Here is a 27846-nt window from a genome sequence, read left to right as displayed (position 1 = left end):
TATGTCACTAGATCAACACATAATTAGAGACAGATTCTAGATGACCTCAAGAGTTGGGGTGACAAAGAATACTCAACTTGACCAGAATCACTCACTCTCACTCTCACTCTCACTGCAGAACATTAGATTGGAGGCAGCCTTGCTGTCACACTGCTGTTTGGCAATTCAGGAGACGTAGATGAGATGAGCTCAGATGATGGGAGGTGGTTTTACATATGTCTCCCCTCATGCCAGCAGCTTCTCTGGGTTCTTGGAGAGGGTTTGCAGCAGGCTTCTTTGGAAGTTTTCTTCAGGTATTTCAGGAACCAGGAACTCCAGCAGAAGATCAAATATGCAATACACCAGGTGTCTAAGGGAACACAGTACCAGCAATCAGCGTATATTTGATTTCAGTAACATGGAACAGCTGACTTCATCAACCTGTCAAAGTGACTATCATTCAGACAGGTTTACACTGATCTTCCTTGCAGCTTTACAAAGACATTCCCAAAAGGGGGATATATTAAGATAGGTATTTTGATAAAGGCCACTCACACCTTATATGTAGGTAACTGAGCCATTAAATACTGAACTGTGGCTCAGAAATCATTAAGTTTGTTAAAATCCCCATTAGATATTATTATTATAGCATTTAAACTGTGACCATTCTGTAGTTCAGAACACAATGTCATTTGCTGTTACATCTTAATTGATCATGTCTCCATTAAGGATGCATCAATCGGATATTGGTCAGATTCTGACACTAAAAGCGGGATCACATATGCAAACTGTAAAAGGCTAATGATTATGCGTTCCCTGATGCTTCGGTCTCTCATTTTTGTTGTGTCCAGTGTGACACTAGATGAAGCACTTTTGTTGCACTTTTGGTAATAGAGTTATCATCAACTCAATATTATTTCACTTCAGTTGTCTCTTGTCAGCTTCACACCACACCTGTGTGAGGAGGTGCACTCATAGCGAGTGCAGGGAAAGAAGAAAATAGTGTGACTATTGCAGTGATTGCAGCGAAGTATTTGTATATTTGTATTATTATTATTGTTTGATAATCTCAAACATTTAAGTGTGACCAATATGCAAAAAATAAGCAATCAGGAAGGAGGCAAATACCAGTTACCAGTGAGGATTATAACCAGTGACACCTCACAGTGAGAACGTTATGGAGTTTGCCTGTTCTCCCCATGCCTGTGTGGGCTCACTTTGCTTATTCCAATGTCAGGTTAATTGGTGACTGTAAAATAGCTGTAAATGTGACCATGAATGTGTCAGCCCTGAGATAGAGTCCAGACAGATTGCCAGTCTTTCACAATGATGGCTGTGATAGCCTCACTACTCTGAAGAAGTAGTTCAGAAAATGTATGGAATAATGGTTATGACCAGAACAGGTTAAATGAGTATATTTTTGGAAAAAAAAAAAAAATCACAATAATTTGGTGATGGGTTTATGATACAGTTTGTGCAACCCAATCTTAACACATCTTAACAAGAAGTATGTCAACTTTTCTTTTGCTCACAGAACTAACTCTTTCCCAAAGCTCATGTTAGAATACTCTGGTGGACCCTTCTTTACTGGTGGTTCAGTCCAGCTCAGAGAGTGGCCTGACTGAAACTTCTGTAACAGAATGTCTTTTACCCAAATCACTTAAGTAGTGGTCTCAGTTACAATCAATCCACAGCACAAAGTTTGGAAATGACAGGAAACAGCTGCACACAGATGAATAAAGAATTTGGCAAATGCACCACAGAAATAAACAACAACAAACAGCAGTGTTGTTGGGCAAAGCAGGACAGGTTCAATTACAAGATTGAGACTCTTAATTTACTGAGAGGGAAAACTGGCTAACTAACTAAAGCTAGGGCTGATTATATTTTGTCTGATTATCCGTAACTCTTTCCCCCTTGGACGTCTATTGGGTTTGTTGTTAAATGTCATCTTTATGGGGGGAAAGTTAAGATGTTGCTCCACACATTCGAGTGTGTGCTCTACTAAAGACACCAATATTGCCTGTGAGCATTATGGTATTTGAATAACTGAAGAGCAATAATTTAACTGCATAAAGGGTTTTCATTTTATTTCACGTGCAAACCAAAATTTTAATAAAACATAACGGTGATTAACATTTTAGGTATTTCAGCTTCTTATTTTGCTTATGATTCATGTCTCCAACAAGATTCATGAAAATCAGTTTTGTTTTTTGCTTAATTCTGCTGACAGACCAGCCAGTCGGCAAATAAGAAAAACATTTTTACCTCCTTTGCATTGGTAAAAACATCACATCATGTGGATGTGACTGCTCCTTTGCACAGCTTGTTTTTGACATCTGTAAACCCTTTTAGTCCTCCTGTAAACTGTGCAGTATCATTCCAGGTGAGCCTCTCTCTGTGTGCGAGTCAGCACGTACACTCACTGGCCAGTTGATCAGATACACCTGTTTGTCTCCAGCAAACCATGTGCATCCGAGCATACAAAGTACTCAGGCAGAATCGGGAGATTTTTGCCGTCAGCCGTCCTCTCTCTCTGTTCTGTTTATAAAACCTAGGGACCAGATTACATCATGGCAGTCTTAGTATGTCATTTCTCTTCTCTGCCAAAGCTGCAGGTCTGTGTAATGGGCAGTTCATGCAAGCAAGCACACACGCACAGACAGCAGGGAGGATGAAGCCTGCTCTGAGGGTAGAGGCAGCACCTTCCCACCAAGTTGTGTGGCGATGTGGGTGAGTTTATTAGAGTTTTCAGACTAACTGCTGTAAAACTATCAGGATATGTTTTGTCGTTGTCTAATTTGTTTTGGTTACTGTCACTCCTTCTCTTCAAACAATTTCTAGCTTGCTTGACCACCACCACCACTCACTCATTCTCTCTGATTCAAAATCTCTCTGGACTTCCTCATTGGCAATAAAAAGCCAAAGAAAAGAAGCAATCTATTTCTGACTTATTTTACATCTTGTTTCTGCTTGTTTGGCTGTTTTTCATCATGCTTCTGTTAGGGTTCTAGTTTTTTAAAAAATGGTGATTATATGGCTACTCTCTCAGAGTTTACCCAGTCAGTGTCAAGAACCAACCAGATTTTAAAGGTTTCTTTGCAAGCTCCTACCCTAGAGTAGGTGCTTCAAAGTAGAAGCTACATCTTTTGAAACAGGTTGGTTGAAACGACAAGGCACAACTTTTACTTTGAAGGTGAACATTATCTGTTCAAGGTTTGTGTTGCATTTAAACATTTTACCACCGCTCGACTAGTGTTTGCAGACATGCTGGCATCTTCTGTGCAAACTACGGGAATTTTCTAGCAATCACAAAGTAATCACAAGGGGTGCAGCATCTTCTTTGCAACTGAATATACCTAGTAGCTTGCAACAACCTCTAGCAACCATATGCCAACCTGTTGGTGAATACACATTTTTCCTTAGCAACTGGTTGTTGCCAGATGTTCACCAACTGGTCTCTAGGCCTGCATGACTGATGCCTTTGTTTCAAAACTAAACTGAAGCCTTAAACCTGCACTGAGGTATTTTCAGACAGCAGTACATTGAGCTAAGTGTTAATATAAGCACACTAGCATAATGTTAGCACAAATATGGCTAGCAGGCAGCTAGCCTACATCTTTTACATCATCTACATCATCTTAGTTTGAAATGTCAGAATGCCAATAACCACAAGCAAAAAGGCACAGCTGAGCTTGACAGAATGTCAGTTTGGGGCGTATTTGGCCATGTACAAAAGTACTAGAGAAATAAACAATAGGACCAACTTTATTACAGTTAATTCTGGAAATGCTAGCATATGTCCCACATTTCAAGATTTCAATAAAGTCTATTAAAATACTGAGATGCCTCCAACTGTCAAACTTGCTGGTAGCACAAGAGGAAAAGTAAAGGTTTTAAAATTTCCTGGCAATCCAACCAAAGGTTACAGGGATATTTCCATCTCAAAATGTTATGTAAGGTCCTTCAGACAGACCAACAATCTAACACTGCCATCTCAAGTTCATCTCTAGAGTCATGCTGCTAGTTTTCCAAAGATTGAAAAGGCTAATATTATCAGTTTATGTCAACCCCTACTGTTTGTCCATCTCTATATTTACTTCAGAACCATTTTTTTCTTTTCTTTCACTAGAATTCTGTTAAATTTTAATAGTTCTTAAGGAGAATTAAAAATAAATAAAACTAAATGATAAGACTAACAGGCAAGAGTCTTGTAATTTAATCAAACTGCAGCAAAGTCTCCAATGTCTGCACGCAGCAGAAGGTAGGAGTAATATGAGAAGTGTACAAGTAGTCCCAATATATACAGGTGCTGTCAGAAAATTAGAATATCATGAAGTTGATTTATTTCAGTAATTCCATTCAAAAAGTGAAATTTGTATATTATATTCATTCATTACACACACACTGATATATTTCAAATGTTTATTTCTTTTAATTTTTAGGATTATAACTGACAACTAATAAAAACCCCAAATTCAGTATCTCAGAAAATTAGAATATTTTTCATGATATTCTATTTTTATGACCAGCATCTATATATCTGATTTAAATCTGGATCAGTTCCCTTTCAAAGTAATCTTCTCAGGCACATCCAGATACCTTCCAGTACAATTCCTATTTCTGAGACCTCCTTTGAGACCCACAAGTCCTGTTATGACAACACTGTGGATTTCTGATTAAAAACCAGCAGTTTTCAATCAAAGGTCCACTGATTCCAAGCCAAATCAAGCTGAAGGGTTACTGTTCTGACACACTTAAGGACACCGAGAGCACTAAAAAAATATTAGCTGCGCTTGAAGCCATCTGGGCATGCCCAAGGGCATGTCCTTGAAGGGGGCATGGGTCAAAATTAATCAGGTAAGATTTTGAATTTTTATGGGCCTTTTTCCCAGAACTTTTTGATCACACCTTGAATACACAGTGACAATCACTGTCTGATGCTTATATATGAACAAGGCAAGACACAGATTCCCAGTCAGTCTGCAGGATATTCTTCAGTGCATGGGCAGCAGTTTGGTAAGTACAACAAGTGTAGAGGCCAGCAAGTGTCTAAAAGGTTTTCTACTGGTCCTTGAGTACTGAACAATGCCATCAGTGAGCACACACAAATATAGATTACCTTGTAAAAGTGGAAAAAGATCAGTTAATGACCACCCAAAGTGATTAAAGCTCCACTTTGTGACCCAGTTCAAATCAAGGTTGCATTAACCTTAATTTACATGTATGGCAGTTGGTTTGGTGACATACAAAAGTAGAAACAGTGTTGGAGTGTGAGCATATGGCTTTACTGAAAACAGTATGTACACCTATGTTAATGCAATTGTCAAAAAAATATATGATGATTTTAGCCACCATTCTGGTAACCCAGAATGTACAGAAGTTGTCACTACATAGTGCAACTGAAAAAAAAACAAATGGCCATTGAGTCTACAAGGTATATTCACCTGTTGATGTAGGGGTGTTGAAAAGAGTCCAGAACAGTCTGCCAGCTGAGTCTGTACTTGTCTGAGCCCAACATTTCTGAGATTAGATCTAGACACAGGGAAAAAAGTGAAATGTAACTGTACTGTATAACTGACTGTTCTCCCTGAACACATATACAGGGGGTTGGACAATGAAACTGAAACACCTGTCATTTTAGTGTGGGAGGTTTCATGGCTAAATTGGACCAGCCTGGTGGCCAATCTTCATTAATTGCACATTGCACCAGTAAGAGCAGAGTGTGAGGGTTCAATTAGCAGGGTAAGAGCACAGTTTTGCTCAAAAATATTGCAATGCACACAACATTATGGGTGACATACCAGAGTTCAAAAGAGGACAAATTGTTGGTGCACGTCTTGCTGGCGCATCTGTGACCAAGACAGCAAGTCTTTGTGATGTATCAAGAGCCACAGTATCCAGGGTAATGTCAGCATACCACCAAGAAGGACGAACCACATCCAACAGGATTAACTGTGGACGCAAGAGGAAGCTGTCTGAAAGGGATGTTCGGGTGCTAACCCCGATTGTATCCAAAAAACATAAAACCACGACTGCCCAAATCACGGCAGAATTAAATGTGCACCTCAACTCTCCTGTTTCCACCAAAACTGTCCATCGGGAGCTCCACAGGGTCAATATACACGGCCGGGCTGCTATAGCCAAACCTTTGGTCACTCATGCCAATGCCAAACGTGAGTTTCAATGGTGCAAGGAGCGCAAATCTTGGGCTGTGGACAATGTGAAACATGTATTGTTCTCTGATGAGTCCACCTTTACTGTTTTCCCCACATCCAGGAGAGTTACGGTGTGGAGAAGCCCCAAAGAAGCGTACCAGACTGTTGCATGCCCAGAGTGAAGCATGGGGGTGGATCAGTGATGGTTTGGGCTGCCATATCATGGCATTCCCTTGGCCCAATACTTGTGCTAGATGGGCGCGTCACTGCCAAGGACTACCGAACCATTCTGGAGGACCATGTGACATTGTATCCTGAAGGTGGTGCCGTGTATCAGGACGACAATGCACCGATACACACAGCAAGACTGGTGAAAGACTGGTTTGATGAACATGGCCTGCACAGTCACCAGATCTAAATATTATTGAGCCGCTTTGGGGTGTTTTGGAGGAGCGAGTCAGGAAACGTTTTCCTCCATCAGCATCACGTCGTAACCTGGCCACTATCCTGCAAGAAGAATGGTTTAAAATCCCTCTGACCACTGTGCAGGACTTGTATATGTCATTCCCACGATGAATTGACACTATTGGCCGCAAAAGGAGGCCCTACACCATACTAATAAATTATTGTGGTCTAAAACCAGGTGTTTCAGTTTCATTGTCCAACCCCTGTATATACACATGCACACAGATTATATATATATATATATATATATATATAAAAGAGAGAGCAAGATGCTCCTTAATTCCAAAATTAGGTACTTTTATCTTTATTAGCTGACTCAATCAGAGCATGTAATAGGAATTACAAAATTTTGAAGTTCATACCAATAATAAAGAGCATGAAATGTGATGTGCTCGTGTCACATGTACCTGGTAAAAGTCTCATCAGACAGTGTAAAGCTTGTTGTTTGGTGCCATCCTTTAGCTGCTGGCTGCGTTCAAGTTGCGGAGCAGTTGGCAGAGTTCCACCTGGCCACACAGCCTCCTGGATGACCTGCAGGTACACCACCCAATACTTGATACATGTGAGGTTGGATACACTCACATCAAGCCATCTGAAATTTATAAGCATAAGACAGCAGGGGCTTCGAGTTAATAGAAGAGTCTGACAGCATCTCTGTTTAAAAGCTCCATGGTAATTTGTTGATTCTGCATTGGTGCTATGCAGAGGTTCACAAATACATGACCATTGTCTGTTGTTATTTGCAATATGCAATAAATGTATGTCAAACCAGAACAACTGGAAATGTACGGTACTATTTTTTGTAACATAATGTGTTGTTAGGACTGAATGCAAGCCCATACCCTCAAGTTGAACTGGCTGAATTCACACATTCTGTCAGGCAGAGAGCTTTATAAACAGATGCAAACTGGGTTCAGTTCCACCTTGGCCCAGGCCTCTCCTTCTCACTGTGTGGAGTTTACATGTTCTCCCCATGCTTGCGTGGGTTTCGTCCGGATACTCCAGTTTCCTCCCCTATTCCAAAGGTTGTTTGTCTCTCTGTGTTAGCCCTGTGACAGGCTGGCAACCTGTACAGGGTGTACCCTGCCTCTCGCCCCATGACAGCTGGGATAGGCTCCAGCCCCCCCGCGAGCCTGAACAGGATAAGCAGAAGCAAATGGATGGATGGAACTCTATTATGCCAAGTTGGGGTCATAGCGCATATCCGAGCTGACATTGGGTGAGTGACCTGGCACACTCTGGACAGGCTGCCAATCTCAGGACTGCTGATATAGACAAACAGCTCTTTACAACCCCTTTTGCACTTTTGGGGCCACATAAAATCAAAAATAACCCTAACATGGTAAAACTCCAAACACAAACACCCACGTTTTCTTGCTGTGAATCTACCAATATAGTATCCCTAAATCCCTCTTAAACAGCTCTTGAGCTATGAATGATGGTTTTTATAATTTGCCCCAGCCACATAAGACTGCGTCAAATTTCAAAGCAGAATGACTTTGGCAACAGTTGGTTAACCTCCTGGCTTTGTCAGTTCAATGTTTTGTGAACTTGTCTTCATGGCTGACCTCTCTAATACTAAAGAGCCAATCCTTTTAAATATAACCAAGGCCTAATTGCATTCCCACGCAGATTTGAAACTCTTAAGGTCATCAGAATGGCCTGGCACAGTCTTGCACTGAAAGCGGTCTCAAACTGAGCCCATTTCCCTAAAGCCTTCTACATAACTGCTGAATTTAATGTCTTGTGATGATTAAATTCAATAGATGGCATTGAGTTGGAAGATTCTGACCCCTTTCGTTTTGACCTGGCCTCTTTCACACCAAGATTTGCCATCAGAGGAGTGGAAACACAGCCAGTTGCCACCCAGACCCAATGAAGAGGGTATTTAAAGCCATAGTAAAAGCTAAAAACACCTCAGTGTAGTTCAGGCTTTCAAGTATTGTACAGGTCAAGCCAGTGACGGTGTACAGGACAGCTGAACAACCACCAAGTCCCTCATAAAATGCCAAATTATACAGTTCAAGAGATGATAAATAATTTCAATTACTAAGGAGATTTTTAGGACTTCCTATTCTATAAAATATTTACCCATACAAATGCTGTTATGCAACATTTGCTCAAAACCACAGAGCTGTGGAAGAAAAGAAAACAGGAATGAGGCCCAAGATATCAAGCTGCTAAACTGCACAGAGAATCAATGGATGGACGCTGTGCTAGTCACCACTTTTGTTTGACAATGATTTGCTTTACTTTGATTTGCATGCGTGTGCATATATGCATGTCATTCTGTTTGTAAACAGAATAGCTTAAATAGGTTTGAATGAATTCTAATAAAACTTTGTAGAGGGGTGTAGAGTGGGGTCATGGTAATATGATCATGTTTAATATTTCCATTAAAATTTGGCTTCCATCCACCAAGGTCTTCAAGGTCAACTTGATGATTGGTTGTGAATTGACAAAAAGCCTTTATAACTTAGAAACTATGATTCTTGCAAGCGTGGTGTGTATCATCAACATGTAGAAAGTACTGTATAAAGATTTAAAATATTTCACATTAACCTCTGACTTCTCCTTCAAGTTCAATAGATTGTTCTGAAGGTCAAAGTGATAATAATGCTATAGCACATGTGTCAAACTTAAGGCCTGCGGGCCATAAGCGACCCGCAATATAATTTTATACGGCCCACGATTTCATATTGCTGTTATTAATGGCCCCTGGGGAAATAGCACTCCCACCACTTATACTATAAATCCCACAATGCAAATGAAATGAAAAGTGGAAAACGGGGATTTTTCCAAACAGGCAAAGCAAAGGACCTGATCACTGACACTGGAGTTAAACTGTCTGTCTTTTTTCCTTGCCTGCGATGTGCAGGGAAAAGCGCGTATTGGTGGGACAGATACGGGAAAAGATGCAGACAGAGACCTGCACAGGTGAGCTGACAGTGCATCACTGCGTCACACACCAGGAAACGCTGCACAGCAAAAGTCCTGAAGGCAGAATGTGCCATAAACACCGGAACACAGACATTGAACTTTTTAAACAGGCAAATGTTTAAATCACTGTAAGTTTTGGAGGAAATTCTGAATTTGGAGACGTGGCTTTTCCCACAGGTGCCATGAGCTATCTGAGGAAATCTGTCAAGTTCGTGGAAAGTAAAAGAGAAGACTCAGCAGGGCCCCGGGATGAAAAGTGGCTGTGTGAGTTGGCTTTTCTCTGCGACATAATGAAGCATTTAAGTGTGTTAAACCTGCAGCTTCAGAGACGAGCCCACGTGATTACGCAATTGCCCAAAAAAAATAAATCAGACCAGGTCTCACCGCTGTGTTTCCAGCTGTGCTTTTTGCAGATAAGTTGGACACTGTGTAGTTTATGCGTTTTTCTGACTGTGAAGCGCAGAAGTTCACATCAGTTTTTACCTGAAAAATTTGCAAATTTTTATCAGCTTGAAATATATTCACTTTTCCTGATGTTATTTTTGAAGAAAAACAATTTTAAACAGGTCTGACCAAACAACCTCCTATGAGCAAGCACTTGGCGACAGTGGAAAGGAAAAACTCCCCTTTAGCAGGAAGAAGCCTTTGGCAGAACAGGTTTTAAGTTTAATCTGGTCCAAAGAAGAAGGGCCTGAAAACTGAAGGCTCTGCCTCCCATTCTACTCTTAAGTACCCAAGAAACCAAGCCAGCAGTTTGACAGCAAATTGCTCAAATGGGGTGATATGGTACTATGAAGTCTTTAAGATAAGATGGGGCCTGATTATTCAAGGCCTTGTATGTAAGAAGAAGGATTTTAAATTCAATTCTGGATTTAACAGGGAGCCAAAGAAGAGGCCAACGTGGGAGGAAAATCTTCTCTTTCTAGTCCCTGTCAGTACTCTAGCTGTGGCATTTTGGATCAGCTGAAGGCTTTTCAGGGAGGTTTTAGGACAGCCTGATAATAATGAATTACAATAGTCCAGCAAGAAGTAATAAATGCACGAATTAGCTTTTCAGCATCACTCTGAGACAATATGTTTCTAATTTTAGAAATATTGCGCAAATGCATAAAATCAGTCCTACAAATTTGTTTAATATGTGCATTGAAGGACATATCCTGGTTAAAAAATAATTCAATTTAATTATAAAGCTGGATATCATCTACATAACCACGAAAATGCATGCAATGCTTTCTAATAATACTGCCTAGGGGAAACATGTATAGTGTAAACAGAATTGGTCCTAGCACAGAACCCTGTGGAACTTCGACCTTTGTGTGAGAAGAAGACTCCCCATTTACATGAACAAATTGGAGTCTATTAGATAAATGATTCAAACCACTGTATCGCAGAACCTTTAATACCCATGGCATGATCTAATCTCTGTAAGAAAATATTATGCTCAAAAGCTGCACTGAGGTCTAGCAGGACAAGCAAAGATAGAGGCTGTAAGAAGATCATTTGTAACCTTCACTAATGCTGTTTCCGTACTGTGATGAATTCTGAAACTTGACTGAAACTCTGAAATAAAATATTCCAATGATTAGTGAGCTGTTTTACAGCTATTCTTTCAAGAATTTTTTTTAGAGAAAATGAAGGTTGGAGATTGGCCTATAATTAGCTAAAACAGCTGGGTCAAGTGATGGCTTTTTAAGTAATGGTTTAATTACTGCCACCTTATACATTGGTATATAGCCAATTAATAGAGATAGATTGACCATATTTAAGATTGAAACATTAATTAATGGTATGACTTCTTTGAGCAGTCTTGTAAGAATGGTGTTGACATGTTGATGGTTTGGAAGAAGTAACTATTGAGTTTAATTCAGAAAGATCAATCAGAAAGAAAGAAATACAGAAAAAAAAATATAAATAAATACAGTATAAATAAATACAGTTCTGAAAGTAAATGTCTTTTCAATTTCAGTTTTTGTTATTTCGTTCATTTTCGTTAACGATAATAACCTTGCACCTCGTTAACTCAAATCACCTTTCTTCCACATTCTGATGCTCAGTTTAAATTTCAGCAGCTTGTCTAGAGCACGTCTACATGCTTTAAATACACTGAATTGCTGCCATTTGCTTTAACAAGCAGCTAAACAGGTGAATCTAATGAAGTGGCTGGTGAATGTATAGTATAGTATAGTATAGTACAGTATAGTATGTGAGTAATTCTGGAATATTCTCCTACACCAACCATTCATCCATTCCCAGAGCTCCCAGAGTCCTAGAGCTCTGGGCCATAATAGCGCTCTATTGACTACAACAGACTGGTATAGCATCTCCATCACTGCCAAACACCAAATCAACCCATCTGTCAACATACAGCTACACTCTGCCCTCACTCACGAACAAGACTCCAAGATACTTTAAGCCCTCCACTTAGGACACAAACTTCTCTCTGACCTGGAGTGGGCAGTCCACTCCTTTCTGTCTGAGAACCATGGCCTTAGATTTGGAGATGCTAATTCTCATTTCTGCCAGTTCACATTTGGCTGCAAACCCCGCTACTGCAATCTGAAGGTCACCTACTGAGAGAGCAGTTTGCATCAGCATTAATTATTATTGATAATTTAAACAAAAAAAAAAAAGGATGTTTAATTGCACATGGACAGAATGTCAGGCTTAAGTTACAACTATGTTTGCACAATGTTATAAAGTCAAGTTTCTGGATACAGTCTAAGATTTGAACCAACTTCAGAATGTGTGAGGGTGACACAGAGAAAGTGGAGTATCACTGCCATTCATGTTGATTCAATCCCCAACATCACTGACCTACAACCCTTCAAACCGTAGCTGAAACATATGGTTGAGCAATATAACAAAATTTTACAACTTGTGTAGATGTGGCCATGGCCATGGTGAATGGACTAGATGGTAAATGGATTAGTTCTTATACAGTGCTTTTCTATTCTAATTGAGCAGTCAAAGAGCTTATACAGCACGTTTGCATTCACCCATTCACACCTCATTCATACAAGCACTTCCATATGAAACTAAGCTAAGTGCTTTTACTGTATAACATTCACACTTATTCCTACTCCAAAGGCGTGCGTCGGATAGCAACTTGGGGTTCAGTATCTTGCCTAAGGATACAGCCCGGAATCGAACCGCCAACCTTCTGATTAGTAGGTGACTTGCTCTACCACAACCACAGCCACAGCCACCCCAACCATAGACTATCAAGAAAGCTTGTTCACTCAATTTTTTTTCTGACACAGGAATAGATAGAAGACTTTATTGTCATTATATGGGGGCGAGTGGGTTCAGGGTTACTGTGGACTGACCCAACTGTCCCTCAACTAAACAGTCCTGATAAAGGTGTAATATTCAGCAGCAGCAGTCGCGAGGAGTACCAGTTCACACAGATCATAAATGAAGACTAGACTATCACCATATAGTGGTAGGCATCCTTGACCCTGCATTTGCCATTCATACATGAATCTCCATCAGTGTATGCACGGTCAACGATCATTACGGTATAACAACATAATGTAGACTGTATATATGGTCCAAATCCAATTGCTAGGTCCTATTAATGTACACTTTTGATTATTAATTATTTACCAAATTGAACTCTCAAGGAGGCAGACCACTAAGTTAACAAATTAAATGACAAAAACATGACATATATATAAAGTTGCAGCATCAGTCTTACTCTCCACTTCTGTCTCTAGGCATTACAGTTGTGAGTAAGGGTTGCCTGTTAACACTAGATAATTAGCACTTCATCATAGTGACTGACCTCTAATATTACCCTAGCTTCTCAGTATGAAGAGACCTGGTTTTGGCAAGCACCTGGCACTGACTTTATTTTTACATGAAGAAGATTTGTGTAAAAGCAATAATGAAAACTTGTGTACTTTTTAAAGCTGTATCATTTCCATTGGAGAGACGTATCAAGGCAGTTTAGAGAAAAAGGACATTATGTTGCAATGTCTGGGATTAATCATAATGGGAGAGCTCAGTCACCACATGATTTGCTCTCTAAATCTTTTTCCTGCTTCAATGGACCTCTTGGGAGCTATCCTTGAATGTATTAAACCCATTTGGACAGGATTTACTTCTGAAAAGTAGATTGGATTATTTTAAAAATGCATGAGCTGAACAGTGATTTTAATCCTGTTCTGAGTGCACATGTGTCTGATATAGACTTTCTTCCTTCATATTAATTATGTCGCCAAATATCTAGGCTTATCCACATATTGTCAGGATAGATGAGTTAAGCTTTTTATTTATTTGTTTTTGTTTACTGTAGAAAATCTCTGTTACTCTATAAAAGAAGATTACAGAGTAACAGAATGTCCATTGGTCTATCAGTTTATTTCAGAGCAGAAAAATTTGTAACAAAAGTCCAGTGTTCACACGGTTGCTGACTTTTGCTAGATAGGATAATAACGAGAGCGATATCTGGACACAGCAGGCTGTAAGCAATATTCAGTGTTTCCCACACACTTGACTTGACTTGGGTGACTGCCCAGATATATTGACAGCCACCCAAGCATATTTTGTAATTTAGTTTAATTTGTGTATCCACGTGACATAAGTGTTATCAATTTACAAGTGGACATTTTCAAATGCTAAAATTTCACTCGCTGCTAGCTTCCAGTCTTTCTCATCTTGCTCACAGATTAGTCAGTTTGTCGTTGCAATCCTCGATGTCATTCAGCTGTCATGAACCAGGCAGATGATTATTGCATTGTGATTTATTCTTACAAAGTGCATGTGGTATTAATAAGTTATTTAAGACAACATGCTGAGTCTACCTTATGCTCTAGCTCCGCCACTATCATTACAAAGACAGTATGATTCCATGGGAGACACTGGTATCGTGTAAGTATTCATGTCACAGTTTACTGGGCTGTCAGGACTTTCCATAACCGACATATCCAGCTACCACATATGGTACTTTCTGACGGAAATAAGGTTTCTGTGCATGTAATAGCTTTAATTTCAGAATATTTAACAAGTTGTCCAAAAAATGTAATCACATTTATTTCAGTATATCGCCTGGCCTGAATTCTTACAAGTGTAAATCTTTTTCCTTGGTCCATTAAAGAATTACTGCTTTTCTTAGTGCATTAATGCTTCCAACAGTCAGGCCACGAATTTGAGCAATGGACCCACTTACAGAAAAACCTTAAGGAGCAATGTACTATTAATGGTCAAAAAAACAGAGCTGGACTGCTTCTAGCATAACTAGAAGACTCAGTGTGGCCAAGAAGACAACACAGAAACTTAACCCCAGGCACTTATCTTTTTTAGCTCTGCTCTCATTTACTACTAACACAGCTTCTGGTCTCAAGAGACTTTGCAATGCGCTCATATGTAGAAGCTCAGTGTCGTTTTACCCAGTAATTCTTTGGTCATGGTCAGCTCTGCGTGACTCCTTTCTGATCTCACAGCCCTGTCCACATCATGACTGGTATTTTCTCCTTTTTGACTTAAATGATGTCAACTTTGGGAAAACAGTTTTCACTATGTCCTTGTTCTATTGCTGTTCTATAAGATGTTAACCTGTTTATATCCACCAGGTCACCAGGCCATCTATGGTTAGGGGCAGGGTTTGGCTTAGGTTAATATCCACCCCTTTTTATTTATTATTTCTTTTTTGAAAACTCTAACTCTAATGGCAAAATGAATACATGAGACTTTATTTGGAAGGTGACATTTAGTTTCAGAAAATTGGTATATTTAGAATGGGGCTAAAAACAACTCTAGACAAGTCACCAATGCTCTTGTGGACACAGAGGTTATCTTGTACTAAACACTGTGGACCTCTCTCATTTCTGCTTGCTTGCAGACCTGGTGCACACCTCTCAAAATCATCACAATCTATGACTGTGTGCAGCTTCAGGTTGTTATGCTGACACAGATTCCAACCAACTGTTTCACAATATTCTACTGATATAAGTTGCAAAAATGCACTAATAATTGAATAAATATTAACATAAGTTTGGTTTGCTTACAAGAAAACTCTATGGGGAGCTTTCTATTCTCTTCTGCTTATCCAATTCGGGACTGCAGGGAGGGTTCAATTCAGTTCAATTTTATTTATACCGTATAGTGCCAAATCACAACAAATAGTCGCCTCAAGGCAGTCCTGGAAGCCAGTCCCGGCTACCATAGGGCGAGAGGCAGGGTACACCCTGGGCAGGTCACCAGCCTGTCACAGGGCCAACACAGAGAGACAAACAACCACTCACACTTGCATTCACACCTATTGGCAATTTAGAATCACCAAATAACCTAACCCCACTAACTGCATGTCTTTGGACTGTGGAAGGAAGCCAGAGCACCTGGAGAGAACCTATGAAAAACACAGGGAGAAAGTGCAAACTCCACCACAGAAAGGCCCCAGCTAGATGGCGGATTCAAACCCAGTGAATTCTTGCTGTGAGGCAACAGTGCTAACCATTGTGCCACCATGCTGTCTGTCTTTTGTTTCCTCCAAATTTATTCAGAATTTGGGGCGTACGATAGAAAAGATACAGTGTGGCCATAGCAGAACTGTGATCTGAAGAATATTAGGCCATGCCTAGAAGGTGCAAAAAAGCATTTCAGGAAGTCAGAAAAATCAACAGAATCCACATGTACTCATTTAATAGCCCATACAGTCACAGCACTTGAAGACTGAAAGATCCATTCCAGCAGGCACACACCAGTACACTGTTTTCACTGATGTGATGTGTGTACTCCCAGCGAAACATACACATCATTTCAGGCCTCTGGCTCAGAGCTCATCACATCGGAACCTTGATTCAGGCCACGGTGCTGTCTTACAGCCTTCGGTCCTGCTGTCTGAGTTCACTTCAGCTTTTGTTTGTGTATGTTTGACTGTCAGCATGTACATGTCAGCCCTGGTTTTACTGGGACCATTGTGGCGCCTCAGTTCCCATGCCTGGTCAAAACAAAGACATGAAATGTTACTGCCTTGAGCCAGAATGTCATCACACTTGGACCACAGAGGTTCACACTTTCATAGTTACATACGTGTTACAGCAGTGTACAAACTGGCATACTTAGCACAAAGGACAAAATCGCAGGAAACCATGCAAAAATGCACACACAGGTCAAGATCCCTGTCTATTTTACAGTAACATCCAGCAAATGATGTCTCTACTATCATCACCACTGCAGTCTTTTGGCAATCACCAGAGATATAATTTTTTCCTTGGCACAAGAAATTGCACCCTCTGATTTAGACACACACACACACAAACAGAGCAGAGCGCTTTCAACCAATTACAGCTAACAAATGCCAAGTAATTCCATATGGTAGAAACTTAGACTTAAACCACCAGAGTTGTTTTCCAGCTCTGCTGTCAGAGACATGTTTTTCAAGGAAAATTAAGAGTAAAGTGTCCAAGCAGAGTTCTCTTTTCTGCCAGTAGGATTAATGTGGCTTCAATTAAACAAAATACTGTATAAACATATTAAAATCACACTGATACACACATTAGGATCACCTCAGGAGGAATCTGCAAATATGTGCATGTCACCAGTTCTTCCATCATCCTTCAAACCTAATGCAGATATCCTAGAGAGGTATTACTTTCATGTTAATTATAAACACTAAATAATAACTGTGTCACGTGGAGGAATTCAATTATCATCAAACAGGCTTGGTGTCTTGTGTGCGGAAAGTAGAGCAAGAGATTGAAAAGACAGATAAACACAGTGTCTTTAGTGGTGCAGACACTGTATACTTTTAGCCTTGATAGGTACACTTACTATGGAAGAAAGGCCATTTACACTGACTGAATTTACAGTGTTTTCTATAATGTTTGGGACAAAGATACAATTTTTTGCCTCTGTATATCACCACAGTGGATTGTAAATCAAATTAATGTATGATTGAAGTCCAGGGTTGGGAATTACAGCCATTTTTATGTACGGTCTCCCATTTTCAGAGGTTTACAACATGATGAAAACTACTGATTCAAGACCAGGAAGGTCAGATTAGACTTTGCTGGGAAATTGACAAGTCAACCTGTACCAGAATGATGGGAAGAGAAAATATAGAGAAGAGAAACAGCTCATGATCTGAAGCATACTACATTACCTGTCTAACACAGTGGAGGTAGCATTAAGAGCATGGGTATATATGGCTGTCAGTGGAATTGGGTGACTTATTCTTATTGATGATGCAACTGCTGATAGAAGTAGCAGGTGAATTCTGAAATGTACAGGGCTGTACTCGCTGCTCAGATTCAAGAATTCTTTATTGTTATTCACATCACATTTGCATGCAGTGGAACAAAATTCTGTCCTTAGGTCCCATTGTTGCCCATGTAACAGTTATGACAGTTTCAAGTAATTTAAAGAAGAATAAATATAAATATAAGTAACAATAATATATACGCATACCTTTATATCTATATACACATATCTGTAGAATGAGGAGCGGACTGAGCTTCCGAGTCGAGTCCAGGAAGTAGAGGCACTGGTATGCCTTCCTGACCAAACTGGAAGTGTTGTTGCCCCAGGTGAGGTCATTACTTATGTATACACCCAAGTACCTGTACCTGGGGACCACTGGGTACCACTTCCACCGCAGATCCTCCAGTGTGCAGGGGGAGGAGGGGGTGTCTGGCTCTTCTGAAGTCCACGATCATCTCCTTTGTTCTTGTCACACTGATGCAGAGATTGTTCTCTCTGCACCAACCCTCCAGGTGTTTCATCTCCTGCCTGTAGCTGGACTCATCGTTGTTAGTGATGCATCCGACCACTGCTGTGTCATCCGCAACCTTCACAATATGACAGCCTGGGTGTTTTATCATATGTAGTCATATGCAGTCATATGTGAGCAGGATGAACAGAAGAGGGCTCAGCACACAGCCCTGGGGGGAGCCAGTGCTGATGATGATGGGGGAGGAGGAGACACCGTGGATCACAGATTGCAGCCTGTTCGTCAGGAAGTCCAGGACCCAGTTGCAGAGGGAAGAGCTCAGGCCAAGTGTGAGTAGTTTGTGCACCAGATTCTGTGGAATGATGGTGTTGAAGGCTGATGTGAAGTCCACAAAGAGCATACAGACATAGGAGTCCTTACACTCCAGGTGGGTGAGGGCAGTGTGAACCTGTTGAGTGTGTCAGGCAGCGAGGGGCATTGTGGATCTCTGGAGTTATAGTCTGTGATGCACTTGATGCCCTTCCATATATTACGTAGATCCTGGGAGGAGAAGAGTCCTTTGGCCCTCTTTATGCCAGCAGTCAGCTCTCTTCTGGCCCTCCTGTGAGTCCCCAAACATCAAGGTAGCATCCCTTGCTTTCAGCAGAGAGCGAACCACTGCATCCAGCCAGGGTTTCTGATTCACTTAAAGGCCGCAAAACTGATCATAGCACTTCACAGTGCAAATGGATAATGACCCAAAGGAAACTGCAAAAGCAACCCAGGAGTTTCTCAAAGTAAATAAATAGGATATTCTTCAATGACTAAGTCACTCACCTGCCCAAGAGAGCATGTGTTTCAGTCCCAAACATTAAGGGTGGGGGTGGGGGCGGGGGGACTGTACTAAACCAGCATAGCAATTAGCGACAGTCAGGATGAAGTAAAGATGTTCTGAAAACTTGGCAGCAAATCAATAAGGCATGACAGAACAGAATCCAGTACCCTGCAAAACACCAGCTGAGCAGGCTAACAACTGCTGCTTTAGTTACAATTCATGGTCAAGACAGACAAGTATAACCAGGTCCTGTTTGAACTAAAATATGCTTACAGCCAGAAATTGACAGGCAAGATGTCATTTCTCAAGTGTGTTTCTGGACACAGAAGACAAGCCACGACTTTGAAGCCACATCTCAGGTGAAAACATGACACCAGAGAAGTGAAGAGGCCAAACAGTTAGTACATGACTTCAATCTGCTACTGTTCTTACTTAAGACATGTGTTTATCACTCATTAAGCTTATTTTGCAAACATCCTCACAACATTTAAATATGCACCCCTTGACCTCCATCAAACTTTATCAAGAGTCTGGACAATAAAGAGCAATACTTTCATTTCCTGCCAAACAAAGGTTTGGTGTCACTACAAGTCTCTAAAACTAAATAAGGATAAAGAGACAAAGAGGAAGGCAAGCTGGGGCTAGGGGGATATGCATGTTTCATAACCTTCAGAATAAATGACCCAGGTATTTGACCTATAATCTCCCTGGGAGATGAATACATAGGTCAGCAGGAATAGGAAAGTAATATAACACAACAGCAGTTGAGGACCACCTGTTGAGAATGATGTCCTGAGCGAACGTGACAGTGACATGATACGGGGCTAACTTCCAACTGAAACACAGTTTGAGATAAAAACAACTCAGACAGCCTGATCCCACAACGTCTGATTTGTCTCATCTCAGGAATGGTCTGTTCAGGGATGTAACACCTCCTCCTGCTGTACAGAGGCTAACAGATAGCCTGTACTATTATGTAACAAGCCTCTTTTCCATCCAACACTTCCCTCCCTCCTTCCCACTTACAACAATATTCTGTCATGCATAGCCCACCCATCTGACCACAAGCACTTTCAGCCTGGGAGTGAATTCCTGCTGACACAAGATCTTCCTCTTCGTCTTCTGGTCATATCGTGTACCTGGCCTGGAACCCATATGTCAAATAATAGCACCAGAGCAGTAAAAACAGCAGGACTCTGACATCATCTTCTGTGAAAACAATCAGCGGTGTCAAAGAGTTGCAGAAGGATCTCTGTTATAGGGCCAATCACTGAGACCAAGATTTAAATCCATGGATTCCCCACAGCGCTGTCAAAGAGAATCATTTGTTCTTCATGCAGTAACAAGGCATGATGTTTTCTGTTATGTTAGGATATGATAAAAAATGAACTCTGACACAAAGTCAGGCAGAGCTGCCAAATGAAACACTACGTCCAAAAGAATAAATTCTATTAATAACAATGTAAAGTCACAAGTAGATTTAAAATATCCTCGTCGTCAACATCTGACTCATGACTATTCTCTTACACTCATAATATCCTAATCTAAATATGTGCTAATACATATTTTCACATGCATTAACTTTAGATCAGAACATCTGAACCATTTAACTTGCACAAATTTCTTTCCACTCTCTGGGAGAGACAGCAGTGAGACTCCAGCAGACTAATGACCTGTATGATTCAGCTAAACATTACTGCATATGGATCTGGTCAAGCAGCATGGAGCTAGCCAGAATTCCAACCAAGGTTATTATCGTTAACGAAAACAAACAAAATAAAGAGAACTGAAATTGAAAAAACATTTTCATTAACTAAAATAAATAAAAACGGTAATTAAAAAGATAACTAACTGAAACTGTATTGTGGGTTTACAAAACTAAAACAAACAAGTTATAGATAAAATGCCCTTCATTTTTGTGTTTGTCAGTTTATTTAAAAGCCTTACGGATTGACATGAAATTTTTTTCCACTCTAGCAGTTTTAGCTGGGAGAACTATCCGGCACCTCATTGTGTGTCTGTCTGCTCACTGCACCAGTCTGCAAAATAATGGCAACAGCAAAAGTTGGAAGAAAGCAGCAGAGTCCCATATGGGATTTCTTTGTATACGATCGTGAGACAGACAGAAGTAAGTGTCTTGTTGTGGATGATGGCAAAATGTGCAGAACACTTCTCACGGGGAAAACCCACCAACTTCAAAGTCCACTTGAGAAGAGCACACAAGGTGGAAAGCCCTCTAAACCTATGCAGTAACCTACCACGTAACTTGACCTGCACCTCTTGAGAACTGTACCTACACAGCCCATCACAACGATTGTGATTGGCCTGTTCAGTACTGCCTAGTCCTCTCATGTATTTATGGCTATTATTGCCGCAGTTTTTGAATTTATCAATGAGAGAATAATAAATAGCATCAACATAAAGACTCACAAATTCCTGGAGGGACAAAATTCCTGGAGGCACATTGCTGAAACTGAGAATGGACGTGAAGGAATGAACAAAGTGAAAAAAACAACAACAAAAAAAAAACTAGAGGGACAATTATGCTTGCAGCCAAAAAAAAACAACCACAAAGAGCGAGGGTCCAGGAGGGGAAAAGTCCCAGCATTTTTTGTGTCTGTCAGCCGACACCGCAGGTAAAACAGTGGGACACGACCACAAAGTAATGAACACACACAAATGCAACGTCAGTCAGTTGTGTACATAGCCCCTGCAAAGACCCAGTGTAGAAGACTAATTCAGGCCTAATAGTGAGTATCTAACCAAGCTAGTGTCTCTGAGTCACCACATAGCAAGGTAACAACCATAATGGACCTTTTCAGCAAAACAAAAAAACAATCGCTGGTTAGTTAAAACACAGGAACACCGCAAGCGACAGGATGTAATGATAAAATGTGTTTGTTGAGACCTTTTACACAAAAACATTTTCAGATGAAAACGGCAAAGTTTTGATGTGTTTCGGCCTCCCGTTTACACGAGAATGGAGTGAAAACTATACTTTTTCCAAACGGGTCCCAGTGGAGCGTTTTTGAAACGCTCCGGTCTCTGTTTGTGTGTAAATGGACAAAAACGCTACTTTTTGAAAACGGGGACACTCGAACATGCACACTATGGTTGTGGCTCCTATATCCACACTGCCAACTTGTGGCCTGGCAATGGGAATTGCAGCGTTTTTAACGTCTTGTGTTTCCGTGTAAATGGAGATCGTTTGTGAACGACACCCATTCCACTGAAAACGCTCTTGTGTAAACAGGGCCTTCAGACTGAACCTGTTCAAACTGTTTTAGTGTGGGATCTTCCATCTGCTCCTTTACACATTCCTCTCTCAACAATGTGGAGAATGGCAAAGGAAACAGAGGGTCAGCCTCTTCCACAGAAAAGTCTAAGGTAGGAGTAGCTTATGTTTCAAAAGCTTGAATTTTCTCAGTCAGTAGAAGAAAACACTACGATGTTGTCTAGCACATTCATCTGGTTCCTCTGGCAAGGGTGGAACAACAGACACAATTGGTGGGCTATCCTTCCAAACCCTCACACCAGCTAAATCCTTCCCCAGAATGATATGGTAAATGGACTAGTTCTTATATAGCGCTTTTCTACTCAGTCAGAGCACTCAAAGCGCTTATACAACATGTTTTACATTTAATTCAATTCAATTCAATTTTATTTATATAGCGCCAAATCACAACAAACTGTCGCCTCAAGGCGCTTTGTATTGTGGGTAAAGACCCTACAATAATACAGAGAAAACCCAACAGTCAAAACGACCCCCTATGAGCAGCACTTGGTGACAGTGGAAAGGAAAAACTCCCTTTTAACAGGAAGAAACCTCCAGCAGAACCAGGCTCAGGGAGGGGCAGTCATCTGCCGCGACCGGTTGGACTGAGGGGAGAGAAAGACATGCTGTGGAAGAGAGCCAGAGATTAATATCAATTAATGATTAAATGCAGAGTGGAGTATAAATAAGGTGAATGAGAAGAAACAGTGCATTATGTGAACCCCCCCAGCAGACTAGGCCTATAGCAGCATAACTAAGGGATGGTTCAGGGTCACCTGATCCAGCCCTAACTATAAGCTTGATCATAAAGGAAAGTTTTAAGCCTAATATTAAAAATAGAGAGGGTGTCTGTCTCCCGAATCCAAGCTGGGAGCTGGTTCCACAGAAGAGGGGCCTGAAAGCTGAAGGCTCTGCCTCCCATTCTACTCTTAAGTATCCTAGGAACCACAAGTAAGCCAGCAGTCTGAGAGCGAAGTGCTCTATTTAGGTGATATGGTACTATGAGGTCTTTGAGATAAGATGGTGCCTGATTATTCAAGACCTTGTATGTGAGGAGAAGGATTTTAAATTCTATTCTAGATTTAACAGGGAGCCAATGAAGAGAAGCCAAAATGGGAGAAATCTGCTCTCTCTTTCTAGTCCCTGTCAGTACTCTAGCTGCAGCATTTTGGATCAGCTGAAGGCTTTTCAGGGAGCTTTTAGGACAGCCTCAAAGTAATGAATTACACTAGTGCAGCCTAGAAGTAATAAATGCATGAATTAGCTTTTCAGCATCAGTCTGAGAAAGGATGTTTCTAATTTTAGAAATATTGCGCAAATGCAAAAAAGCGGTCCTACATATTTGTTTAATATGTGCATTGAAGGACATATCCTGGTCATAAATGACTCCAAGATTTCTCACAGTGTTACTGGAGGCCAAAGTAATGACATCCAGAGTAAGTATCTAGTTTGACACCATGTTTCTTATTTATCCATGCACACCCATTCATACAATTAATTAAGCTAAGTTCTTTAATTATCTAACATTCATACGGTTGCGTCGGGGAGCAACTTGGGGTTAAGTATCTTGCCCAAGGATACACTGGCATGCAGCCTGGAGTAGCCAGGAATCGAACCGCTGACCTGCCGATCATTAGGTGACTTGCTCTACCTACTGAGCTACAGCCACCCCATATAATATCCACCCCCACAACAGACAGGTGGGGACAAACACCCATTGCCATCTCACCACATACCAGATCGGAACGAAGATGAAAACTGTGCAAAGGCACCCACAGAGGAACCAAACCAATGCCAAGCACAGGGGATTTACTTGCTATTGCAGTACAGGCCAAGAAAGGTAAAATGCTCTCCACAATAAAGCTCTTAGTAGCCCCTGTATCCCATTAAAATCTTAACCCTCACCTGCTGTTTCCCATCCAAAGATACAAAACCATCTGAGACAAAAGAAGCATTTGTTTCATCAATAGAACAAGATGGTGCAATATGTAAAGGAAGATCACAAGGTACATCAGACAAATCAGGCTCATATACTCTCGACACAAGACCAGCCGGCTTTGCATAGAGAGAGCTAGAGATTTGCTGGGAGATTTACTTGCTGGGACCCACTAGCATCTGCAACACATTTTTACAAGAGTGACAAACTTTAGCAGGATCAAACTTCCCATTGTACCTGGAACATATCTCACAGCACTCTGACCAAACTCACAAGAGACCCCTGGAGATATATCTGGCCTAAACCTAAAATTCTCCTTCTGTTGCCCTTCTCTATGAATCTGACCAAGCAAGTGGTTTCCAGCATGCGTCAAAACATAGTCATCAGCCACAAAAAGCAGCTGCAGAAGCTTTCTTAACCTTCCTCTCATTAACATAGGTAGCAAGGTGAACAGGCAGAGAGCATTCGTAAACTCTTCCAAGACCATCAGGTCATACTAATCATTATATTTCTCTACCTCAGAAGCAGCATATCAATGTGTAAAGTGATGCAAAACATCCTGGGCAAACTCAGCATAAGTTTGTTTCTCCCCCCTCCCCCAGTTTCTAAACCTCTGCATGTACACTTCTGGAACTAACTCATACGCGTTAACATAATTAACACAATCATCAGAGCTAAGTGCAGAAAATGTTCTCTGGGCCTCACCTGTGAATACACACACATTGCAAAAACAGGGTGTTATGACGATCAGGCCACCCACTAGTATCCGCAACATGCTCAAACAGAGTGAAAAATGTATCCGGGTCCAGTTTGTGCTCATCTATACACCCTAGTCTCTTTTGTTGTGCAACATGCATGACATATAGTGCATGCAGTAGTATAGCAGTCCAACATAAAAGTGCAGGATAGTTTTGTGCATGTCTCACATCATGGTTTTGGCCTATGCTACTTTGCACATGGTGTGAGAGCCCTAGCTGTGCACAAACATGAGCAACAGAATTATACAGAGGTCCTTTAACATTTATGAGTGTTCTTGGATACTTGTTCCATTGCTCTGTAGCAATCAGCCTGCCCATACTCTGCTCAAAGAGGCCACAGAAAGAATAAGATAAACTACTTAGAAAAGCCAGGATTTTCTTAACATTAGAGTTTTGACAGCATCTTTAGAGTTCTGTCCAAATGCCACAATGTGATCACAGGCTAAATACAGCAGCAGTGAGACAGAAATCACTTTCAGTGAGGCAAAACAACTTTTTCACCACAAGTGAAACCCAAGCAGACCACTGGATGTCAGAGTAAGATCCCTGGGTATTAATGGCTATGGCAGAAGCACAACCAGAGTGAGCTAAAGAAAAAGACAGAGCATTCACTGTTGACAGGGTTCAAATCCTCCATACTTGCTTTCATCCTCACCTCCATCATCAAGCTGTCGGTGGGGACGGGTGGTAATGTTTGAATTGTTTATGGAAGTATTAATGAACTGTTTTGGAGAGTAAAAATAAAGAATCATATTGAATGACAGGTGCAACAGAAAACTGGCAGAGCAGAGATGCCACATGGAGTTTGGTGAAGCAAAACGTGTTGTGAACCTATAAGGAAATCCTTCAGACCAATGAGAAACCCACCATAAAGTTCCTGAGAATCTTTTGTTGGTGCACTGACAAGGAGTAAGTAAGCAGGTGGAATGCTAAAGGCTAGAGTGAATCAGCAGATGTGTTGTGTCTTGTGGACTCACACGGATCCACACTTTGGAAACCATAGTCCAACAGTATATAAACTTTCCGAGGAAATTCTCAGGCACTAGATGCATTTGATTAATTACATTCATTATAGTAATTAGTCATCTTCATCATCATCACCACCACTGACCCAGTTTTCCAATCACACGACTGCAATCCAGTCAGCACAGGACTGTCAAAGAGCATATTTCATTGTATTATAGGACCCTCCCACCTCAGCACATGCAAGCATTTATGGAGATGACCATACACATTTTAAAGCCTCACATAAGTCTCAGCATGCCCTTCTGAAAGTTTTATCAGCATTTGCATTGATGCGTATTCACCTCAAGATCACCACCAACAGCAGTCAACCAATATTTTAGCTGGTAAATAAATGAAGCATTATCTTGACAGCCATATTTAACCAAACAGAACATGGACTGCAAATGTCTGATGCAGACAAAAACAGTCTGCAGTCACTGCTGTATCATCAGTACATCTAGGTACTAACAACAATCTGGCTGCAGCTGAATTTTCCATCCAGACTGCTATCTGACAGAAAGAGACTATATTCATCTTAAACCATCCTACTTTCCAGTCCATAAAAATCAGACATCTCCCAAACCAGAGTCTCGCCTTGGACCCCATTTATAGGAGCAGTGAGACGGCCTTTCCAGCCAGACATGTCACACACACAGACCCACATTTGGCCCACTGGATCCTGGCTTCATATTCATCACACACACACAAACATACACACTTTCTCTATCAACTCACCACTTCAGATTCAAGTCTGACAGACACTCACAGACTATGGCTGGAGACTGGCATGGATGAAGTTTCTGCTCCCTGAAGTTTCTTATTGCCTGACACTAAACAGCTACATATAAAACCTCAACAGTGCTTGATGTGTCCTGTCAGTCTCAGTAAAAAATACTCCATGTGACATTTATTAGTCAGTTTATTATTATGAATACCTGACCAATATTGAAAGCATAATGAAGCATAATAATAATAAAAGCATTGCATTTTTATATTGCAGAGTGTTGGTAGTAATCATAGCTTCTCTGAATAGCTGAAAACTTGACTGAGACAAGATCGCCACAAACACCACAAGTTACAGACAATGGCCATACTGTGATTTCAATTATATTTACATGTAAAATGATCCCTCAGAGACACAGTTAGAAGCAACCATAGGTCTCTTACTTTTTTCTCTCACACTGTATATCGCTGCTGTTTGTATCTCTCTAAAGCCACTCTACTTGCTCACCCAGTAAATACAGCACAGAGAGGGTGCTGTTGTTGTGCTAGGACAGTAAAAAATGTCACAAAGTACTAGGATACTGTCCACAGATTTTTGGTAGGGATGGCACGATACCACTTTTTTATGTCCGATACCGATATTTTACATTTGGATATCGGCCGATACCGATATAAATCCGATACTTAAAATTGATCCAGGCATTTAAAAACATTAAAATAAAAAAAAAAAAAGAAGTCAACAGTCTCTCACACAACAAAATCAAAGTCTTTTAGTTGTCCCACATACAAGACTAAGGACCAGGGCGGACAGAGCTTTTTTAGGCAGTGGCACCAAAGCTCTGGAACTGTTTACCACTCCAGCTCCATTTAGCTGACTCTGTGGCATCATTTAAAAAATAGTTGAAAACTTTTCTGTTTAACCAGGCTTTCTGGTTTCTGACTTTATTTTTATTCTTTTTCTTTTTAATATGGTAATGTTATTATGTTTTTAACATAGTGTTTTCCTGGGGGGGGGGTGATTATTGTACAGCGCTTTTCTGTCTGTGAAAAACGCTATATAAATAAACTTTAATTACAACAATAACTATCACCTGAATCCTGTTGCTTCTGTGTGAGAAGGTGA

General features: G+C 40.7%; 1 protein-coding gene across 2 annotated transcripts in view; it reads right to left on the bottom strand.

Moving 5' to 3' along the window:
- Positions 1-212: 212 nt before the first annotated feature.
- Positions 213-27846, bottom strand: part of snx19b (sorting nexin 19b) — a 51608-nt gene continuing 23974 nt past the window's right edge. The window contains exons 12-14 of one of the 2 annotated variants that reach the window (XM_030744453.1): positions 7010-7194; positions 5427-5514; positions 213-349 (exon numbers count right to left, since the gene is read on the bottom strand). In XM_030744453.1, the coding sequence (XP_030600313.1) occupies positions 226-349; positions 5427-5514; positions 7010-7194 (397 nt within the window). In that variant the 3' untranslated portion in view covers positions 213-225. Of the gene's footprint in view, positions 350-5426; positions 5515-7009; positions 7195-27846 lie in introns of those variants that run through there. The other variant, XM_030744454.1, reaches the window with a different exon arrangement.

Source organism: Archocentrus centrarchus, chromosome 13 (genome assembly GCF_007364275.1).
Source record: "Archocentrus centrarchus isolate MPI-CPG fArcCen1 chromosome 13, fArcCen1, whole genome shotgun sequence".
NCBI lineage: Eukaryota > Metazoa > Chordata > Actinopteri > Cichliformes > Cichlidae > Archocentrus > Archocentrus centrarchus.
Note: the sequence above shows the minus strand (reverse complement) of the source record. Positions and strands in the feature narration are given on the sequence as shown.